Source organism: Corvus kubaryi, unplaced genomic scaffold (genome assembly GCF_017639235.1).
Source record: "Corvus kubaryi isolate FWS band 111438036 unplaced genomic scaffold, C.kubaryi_AGA036_p1.0 37028, whole genome shotgun sequence".
Taxonomy (NCBI): domain Eukaryota; kingdom Metazoa; phylum Chordata; class Aves; order Passeriformes; family Corvidae; genus Corvus; species Corvus kubaryi.
Window position 1 is genome coordinate 159,587 of NW_024581013.1, and position 8,861 is coordinate 168,447.

The window sequence follows — 8,861 nt, forward strand, 5'->3', positions numbered from 1 at the left end:
TTTTCATGTAGTTGTACATGGAGCTGTGGTAATACCAAATAACCATTTCCTGGCACTTCTTAGACGGACTGTTCCATGATTCAAACAACCGCTAGAGCTCTGTGAGTGAAGGGCACCACGCGGCGGCTTGGCGGCCTCCCAAACACATTTTGCGTCGCCCACCGCCACCCTCTGGGATCGTGTTTCACCGGCGCCTGCAGCCCAATGTTAAAGGCTGTGTGTCACGGCGTTTCCGCACATCCCCGAACCTGCCCGGCCCTTCCCGCCGCCATTGCCCGCCCCCGCTCACTCAGCCTGGCAGACGCCGCGCGCGCGGCCCCGGAGACGTTGCGCCTCCTCACAGGCTGAGGTACTTGACAGACAGTCCCGCTGACCAATGGAATCGCGCATCGGTCCGTTGGGGGCGGGCCCTCTCCCCGCCGTGGCGCGGGGCGGGGCGGGGGAGGCGCTGCTGTCATGGCCGCCGCCGCCGGCGCCGCGTCCCCGGCAGACAAGGAGAGGTACCGTGGGCACGGCTTGTTTGGGGTCGGGTCTTCCGTGGGTTCGTTTGTTTATGTGTCATTGAGGGCTGGCGGAGAAGAAAACGCGAGCGGAGCAAGGGCTGGTCGTTTAAATGCCTGTGGAGAAAAGGGTGGTGGTGTCTGAAATTAAATCCCTGTGGAACAAAGGGTGGTGGTGACACTTGCCTGGTTGGGAAGTCAGTAAGGAGACTGGAATTCCCGTGCTGAACCCAGACCTAGTCGGCTCGTAAAGACGGCAGTAGCAAAGAGTGGAGAAAACCTCTGGAAGGGAGGAGAAAGTAGTAGGAGTTGAGGTGATTTCGGCTGGTTTTAGAAGCGGCAAGGAACCTGATCCTTGTCACTCTCTTGTCATTCAGCTAATTGCAATCTGTCTGCACCATATGTTTTACTCATTTTCCTTATTTTCTTATGCTCTCATAGGTCCTCATTCAAATCAATGCAGGCCTTCTTCCCCCTCTCCTTGGTCGCAGCTAGTTATTTTTTGTAATTAAGAAGTGTAATTGAGGTTCTGTCGCGCTGATCCCCTTGTGCTTGATGGGTGTAAATCTACTGAAAAGTCTTAAGCAAGTTTCGAAGCACAGTTTTTCAGTGGCTTTTATAAATGTATCCAAATCTGGGTTGATTTGTGTGTGAATTAAAATAAACAAAACAAACACAGGACTTAGTTAGCTATTAGTGTAATAAAACCTTTTCAGGAAACGTTCTTTAATTCTTTTCAGGGAAATATGTGTGTTCCCTTCGAGGTTGCAAGCATGCAAGAAATAGGTCCAAAAAAATAGGTCAGAAAGTTCTATTTCAGCCTCCTTTTTTTTTTTTTTCAGAATGGGTAGTACCATCCCTTGTACAAATAGTGCCGCAAAAAGTGGTGTCATGTAGTGTCCATGATAACTCAAAGTGGGATTTTGCAGCATTTTACTAAGCAGTCTAGGGAAAATAAATGGTTGTTCTAAACTGCTGTGGGAACTTCTGTGTTTGTAGCCATGACGCTTGTTTTTTGTTTTACTAGGAAAATACTGCATAAGCATTAAGGAGTTGATATAGCTTGCTTAAACTCACTGTTTTCTCTTCTTAGATTCATCTGCATTTATCCAGCTTATTTGAATAACAAGAAGACAATAGCAGAAGGAAGAAGGATACCTATAGATAAGGTGATTTTATGGGTGGGAGGGATGGGGTTTTTTGCTAGGTAGCAGTGTATAAAGAGCTGGAAAATACATCTCTCTGACCTTTCCATTCCCCCATGGCAATTCGCTCAGTAACTGGAAATTACAGTGTATTTGGAGGTAACCTAGTGCCAGCATGTGAATTTAGTAGAAGAGCCCTGGGCTGAAGTGTTTGCTTTTGTCTGAGCAGCACCTTGGACAAGCAGGTAAAGTAATGAGGAACTTCATGCACTCCACTGCCTACACAAGTTTGCAGAATCTGAAAGCAGTGCAGGAAAGAGTAGCTAGCTACTTACTGGGTTCTGGTGACTGACTATATGAGCATATATTCTGTGTCCTGTGCATGTGACTCACAGATATGGTAATTATTGTTACTTCAAATCTGTCCAGAAATAGTTCTTCATCATCTCACTCACTTGTAATAATTTTAGCAAGCAGTTCTGGGAATATAAAGGGCTTTCCTCACTGCTTAGGGTTTGGTTTTTTCTTGATAACAGTTAAAAATAAAATATTTCTTGAGCATGCAAGTTGCCAATCAAAGGTCTACCTATGGGAGAAATCTGCTGCTCTGTGGCTAGAAATTTTTTGGTTTTTTCCTCCGTCAGTCTTTGCTGTATGTTTGCTGTTCCTGATACACAGCTTTTGATATCTCTGTACATACGATAACTGTTAATTAATTTCAATTACTTTTCCTAAGCAATTCTTTACCTTGCTCTCGTGTCCTAATGAATTTGGTCTCATCTTTTTCCTGATGTTTCAGCTCTTCTTTTTTTTCTTTTTAAATGTTCTGTAGACCACAGCAGCACTGACAGATGACTTCTACACTAGATTTGTCACTACCTTCACTTTCCCCATCAGCTTTTCCTCGTTACAGAGTATAGTGTGGGAAACTGGTAACTATTTTTGTATAGACAGGTCATGGTTGAAAACTAATTAATTTTAACGCATTGTTTCAACAGGCTGTTGAAAATCCCACATCTACAGAAATCCAAGATGTGTGTGCAGCAGTAGGATTCAATGTGTTATTAGAGGTAATTAAAAAAAAAAGTCCCCACATACAAAAAACCCCCAAATTTGTTATGCATCTCTGTTCTTTCATTATGTCTTTTTTTATAACTTGCAGTTGAGAAGTTTTGTTATTAGCTGTGCTTGCTTTGAATGATAACTGACCATAGTCATGAAGTAAATGTTGGAAAACTGATGTAAGTCAGGAATACCTCAGATCTCTCAGACAATGTCACTTTTAATCTTATAAAAAGATTACTTCTGTTTTACCATCCTTCTTAGAAGACTGTCCTGGATGCTTAAAAGTGTGTCAGAATAAAAGCTATTTTTGCAAGCTGCAACTCTGCAAATTAAGCTTTTGGAAAGGAATGTTTTTAATGAAAAATGATGACCTTTGCAATGAGTTTTATAGGAATAGGATTCTGATAGTTGGAATATTCATAGTCCTTTGGAGTCATGTTTCAGCCAAAGAATGTTAGCTTTTTATTGCAGTACATCCTTACTCTTTAAATAGTTTGTTGGTTACTTTTTTCTTAGGGAATGAGTCTGGATTTCTAGAGAGGTAACTTCACCAGAGGTCATTTCCTGAAGTAATTATTAATTTATAATTAGTTATTAATTTAGAGCAGTGTTGATTTTTCTAAGAAGAATATAGGTTCTCATCTAGAAGTGTGACTGGTACCCAAAGCCTGGTACAAAATCACTCTGCTTTTCAGAAGTAGTTGGACAGTGCACACCAGCTGCACTGAGAAACCTGTGATGTTTCATCAAGAACGAAGGCTGTAATTAGCCAAAAGCAGTGACTGTGACCTATCACTTGCTGTCCCTAGGTGTCCAGAAGGGTTTGTAGCAGTGGAGATAAAACAAAAACCTGTGCCCCTGTAGTCCAGACCGCTGGGCATGTAAAATGGTCCCTCTTGCAGTTTACTCACAAAATTGCTCAAGTACCAGGAATTGTTTTCAGCAGTGCCTCTGAAACAGTTGTGTCTTCCAATGCATATTATAATACATTTCTCCTTTTGTATGACAGAAAAACAAGATGTATCCCAGAGAGTGGAACAGAGACGTGCAGTACAGAGGTAGGGTACGAATCCAGCTCAAGCAAGATGATGGCAACCCGTGTTTACCTCAGTTTCCAACACGTGAGTAGAGTGCCTGGGTTTAGGCACTTCACCTGTTAATAAACCAGAAAGACTTCGTTTATTTTATGTTATCAGCCTGTTTAATTAGTTTTAACTATTCTAAATCCTATGGTTTTACATTAAATCTTGTTGCCTGTATAAGTCAACAAAATCAAGTTGTGAGCATTGAGTAAAGTTTGTAAAATGCTGTTGCCTTTGATTCTGCTGCTTCTGCAATGGCTACATTGCGTGGTTGCTGTATTGAACAAAGCATCTATTCAGTTTTGGGTTACTGCTTTGTTGACATTTAAAATAGAATGTTTAGTGCTTAAATGACTAAATTCCAACATTTTCTTAGGATACATACATCATCTGAGTAGATGCCAAATGGATAAAACACAGTACTGAGTTCAGCTGAGTTTCCTGCTGGCCATTTATGTAAATTACAATGAAGCAGCTGTCCTTTAAAGATTAATAGGAATTACTCATCTTGAATGACAAATAATTTCATCTTTTGCATTTTTTCTGAAGGTGAATCCCTGTGTAAAAGGGAAACAGTGTATATCTTAAGGGAAGAGCTAGAAGAGTGTACAGTAGCATGAGTGCTGACAGAGGGAGATGATTTAAAACCAGATTCCTGCAGGATGGCAGCAGTGCCTTTCTAAAAATGCATGTAGCTTTTGCCTGATCGTTCTGTCCGAAGTGTTTAGGGCCAGTAGGAGGTGAAGGGAAAGAGTAGCAGGAAGGATGTAGACACTTTGGAGATTGTCAGGTTACGTGGCTTTTCCAGTCTACTGTGACATTTATCAGTTCTGCACTTTTGGGTTTTTTCCCCCAAGAATTATTCACAAGCTGCTTGCTGTACAGGCGAAGGAAGCAGATCTCCTAGGCTTTACATCTGTTCTTAACTTAGTAGGCATGCATTGATCTCTCCTTGTATTTTAGGTAAATCAGTGATGCTGTATGCTGCAGAAACCATTCCAAAACTGAAAACAAGAACTCAAAAGATGGGAAGTAGTGATCAAAGCCTTCAGCAGGGAGAGGGAGGCAAGAAAGGTAAAGGAAAGAAAAAGAAATAAGCTGACATCTGGAATTGTCATTACATCGCAACGTTACAACAAGTGCAAATGGACACCTTTCGGCAACTTTGAAGTGAAGATAGGAGCAAGAAAAGAAGAGGTGAAGCTGAGTAGAACTGCCTGCTTTTCCCGGAACTGGAATGCATGTAACTGCCTTGCATCTGTGTAACAATAAATCTCTTTTCACACATAACCTGCAAGTCTGATGTTAGCACCCACGTTAAAAGCGGAAGAACATAAGCAAATGGGATGGTTGGGAGAATTTTTTTTTTCCAAAAGAAATATGCACCTTCTGAAATCTGGTTGCCTTAGTAAACCATTTATATGTGATAGTGAAGCAATTGTCATAATTCTATGCTATTTTGTATCAGGATGAAATTCTTCTCTATGAGGGTAGTGAGGCACAGGTTGTGCAGACAATTTGTGGATGCCCCATGCCTGGAAGTGTTCAAGCCCAGGCTGGATGGGACTTCGAGCAAGCTGGTTATTGTGTCTTCAGTTGCCAGCTGGCAGCTATGTGCCATCCAACCTCGCCCTTACTCCCCAGATGGGATGCAGGGAAGGATAATCAGGAAAGAAAAAGATTGTGGGTGTAGGTAAGAAGAGTTTAATAATTTAAACTAAATAAATTCAGTAATGCAAGTGACAGTGATTATAATAAAATATAATTATCATTACAGGGGTTTTATTTAAGGCGGGGGGGAAATCAAAACAAGTGATGCACAATACAATTACCACCTGCTGACTGATGCCCAGCCCACCCCCAGCAGTGATCAGCACCTCCTGGCCAATTCCCCCCTGTTTATATACTGGACATGCTAATCTATGATATGGTATATCCCTTTGGCCAGGTTGGGTCACCTGTTCCTGGCGTCTTGCTACACCTCCTCACTGGTAGAGCGTGAGGCACAGAAAAGTCTTGGATTTAATATAAGCACTGCTCATGAACAAGCAGAACACTACTGTGTTATCAGCATCATTCTCACACTGAATCCAAAATACAGCACTAACAGCTGCTGGGAAGAAAATTCACTGGATTGCAGTTGAAATCAGGACAGCAGACACCCCTTATTCCATATAATTTCTATAATGCCAGGTCCCACTTCGCAAAACCCCATCACTTTCCTCTCTTTTGGTACAGATACACACACAGTTAATACTCCCTTAAATTATGGACCATCCCTACAAAAGCCCATTGAGATCACTGAGTGCATGACCTTGGGCTCCATCTGTCAGAACTGTTTTTCAGGCAGGAAAGAAGGTGTGTGCTGTTAGGCTGTTGCATGTGGAAACCAGTTCTGAATCCATCACCTCTGTGTTCATGGTTCCATCAAAGTTCATTCTTCATTAATGTGGGATCAAAAGGGAGTTGGGGTCAGAACCCCAAATCCAGTGTGGCACAGACAGGCACCATGGGGTGCCCAATGTGGTGATGGGCATAGAACCATCACAGAAGTGATAATTCACAGTGTTACACAGTAATTAATTTAATTCATTGTCTGTTCTTACCCCCAATCAAATCTGAGACACACACTGGACTTTTCCATCTTCTTGCAGCACATGCGAAGTGCATCCAGGTCCTTGAGCAAAAGCAATCCCAGGGATGGGTTTACCTTTGCCTGAGGTAGGGATAACCCAGACTTTTCCCCAGCATGTTTTTAATGTTCAGTGCAGGAACTTCATCCCCTTCTTCAATAAGCAAAAGTTTAGATGGGGCTGCACCAGGCCAATGGGCAATCCCTGGGTGTTAACTGACCAGGTGGCCTTCGCTAAACGTGCACCTCAGGGTTTGATGGTCCCACCACCTACTGCTCTCATTGTGGTCTTTTACCATCCATTGCATCATTTGATCTTTCCAGAGGCTGATGCATGAGAGGGAATGTGATAGTCCCACTCAGTGCCATGTTCTTTGACCCAAGTGTGTATGAGGTTGCTTTGGAAATGAACCCCGTGGTCTGACTCTATTATTTCTGGTGTATTGTGTCCCCATAAGACCTGCTTTTCAAGGCCCAGGACAGTGTTTCAGGAAGTAGTGTGGCACAAAGGGAGTTTCCAGCCATCTGGTGGTTGATCCCCCCACTGTGAGCACAGGGCACTTGCCTTGGTGTATTTGGGAGACTGATACACTCAAGCTGCCTGGCTATATTGACATTTCAGCCATCATCCTCCATACCAGAGGGGCTTTGTCTGCATGGCTTAATCACACTGCATGTTTCACATCCATTGTGCACAGATTGTTTGGTTCAAATTACTCCTGGATTTTGCTGAGTGCTGAGTAATTTTTCTGAAACTTTAAATAAAGTGAGAGCTCTGTGAAAATTGACTGGTACAAGGTAACTCATCTTCATGATGTAAACTGAAGGAGGATGACTCCAGCCAAGTTTGATCATGTTATGTTTAACTTTTGTAAGTCTAGGGGTCTTATAAACAAAGACTAGGAAATATTTCTGAAAAGGGTAATATTGAGTTCAAATATATAAAACTGTAAATTAGTCAAACTAACAAAGAAAGCTTTGTGGGTATTTTGGGTAAAGCTGACTTTATTTTTTCAAAGCCCTACTAGGAAATCAGATGACCACTACCAAGAGGAAGTTGCAGACTGAGTTTCCTAACTCCTGCCTACTTATTCTCCCATCTTTTAATGGGACTGGTTTGCTTTTTATTATTTCTGGCTTTACACTTAGTACATGTGAGCAGTATTTGTTCTAAATGAGGCAGCACAAAGTTAAACACAGCTCCCCTTTTCCTGACAGAGTTAAACCAGACTTTCATTTCTGTATTGCCTCATTTTAATAAACTGGGCTCCTTAGAGGATTGAAAACAAGCAGGTCAGGACCACCTCGGTTTGTCTTCAGTCAACTGATCATGCCTCATTTCTGGGAACAGGGAGATGCTTACAGACCATTGTGGGACTGGGAGTGGAGAAAAAGCTTCCACAAAAATACAGTAATACTGCAATTTTTAGTCTCAAAGATATTAATTTTTTTTTTTTTTAAGGGGGAATTGGGTGACAATGAATGTCCTTCTATTCCACCTGCCTTGCTTTTACAGTTTTCTGTGAAAATTTACTTATGCAGCATCATTGCTAAAAAGGCACTGTGGTCCGTGGTTTCCTGTAGGTGGCAACAGTAACAAAGGAAGGCATGCATCCATGAGTGGGAATTTACGCAGCATCCAGGACAGGAGGAGTATGGGTATTGAACTAGTGTCCCGGTCTAGCTCTTTAGAAGTACATGCCTGTTATTTCCCTATACAGTTTTCTGGGTACCTAAACAAAGATTAAACATTTGAAATGGACATATGAGCTCAAAATCCTTATAACAATCTTGTAACAATTTCTGTGTCAGGAATGGATGGTAACATTGATGCTGAGCATCAGAGAGGTGTGATGATGCAGGCAATCAGTAACAGAATGACTGAAAATGAGAAATCAGCACTACTGAGATAGGTGGTTTATTCATCCAGATTATAGCATGTAGCTACTATAGCAGAAGAACAACCATAATTACTCAATTCTTAATGTAAACAGTGGGAGTTTTAAAAGGTTATTTTGAAATGTGTTTTAACTTGGGAAGTGACCATATGCAGTTGTCAGCCTTCAGCCATGAAGTAAATCAAAGACCAGCTCTGCAAAAAACAGCTGGTCTTAAAAAACTTGCCTGTGTTCCTTGTGTGTGTTTGAGAGAGCCTTTTTGCCAGAACTTCCTTTTGGGGCACATACACCTGTGGGATATTTGTATGCGCTCTACTTGGGAGCATGAGAGAGGATACGGCTCCCTTGATTCCTTCTCTGGAGCTGCAGATGTACCTGGAGCTACACATGCAGTGGAATGGAATGGAATGGAATGTACTATTTCAGTTGGAAGAGACCAAAAATGATCATCCAATCCAACTGCTTGACCACTTCAAGGCTTACCAACAGTTAAAGCACATTATTAAGGGTATTGTCCCAATGCCTCTTAACACTGACAG

The 8,861-nt window shown here is 42.0% G+C and overlaps 1 protein-coding gene across 1 annotated transcript; it reads left to right on the plus strand.

Annotated features, from left to right (window-relative positions):
• Window positions 1-395: 395 nt before the first annotated feature.
• Window positions 396-5,082, plus strand: SRP19 (signal recognition particle 19). Its single transcript, XM_042020616.1, has 5 exons — window positions 396-500; window positions 1,594-1,669; window positions 2,644-2,715; window positions 3,720-3,831; window positions 4,756-5,082. Exons 1-5 carry the CDS (start codon window positions 457-459, stop codon window positions 4,887-4,889), a joined length of 438 nt encoding a protein of 145 aa, XP_041876550.1. The 5' UTR covers window positions 396-456; the 3' UTR covers window positions 4,890-5,082.
• Window positions 5,083-8,861: the final 3,779 nt, after the last annotated feature.

Excerpts from the sequence above, each read along its gene's own strand:
- SRP19 (XM_042020616.1), top strand. The coding sequence starts at position 457 with ATGGCCGCCGCCGCCGGCGCCGCGTCCCCGGCAGACAAGGAGAG. Across the intron at positions 1,670-2,643 it reads GAAGGATACCTATAGATAAG|GCTGTTGAAAATCCCACATC; the intron begins GTGATTTTATGG and ends TTGTTTCAACAG. Across the intron at positions 2,716-3,719 it reads GATTCAATGTGTTATTAGAG|AAAAACAAGATGTATCCCAG; the intron begins GTAATTAAAAAA and ends TTTGTATGACAG.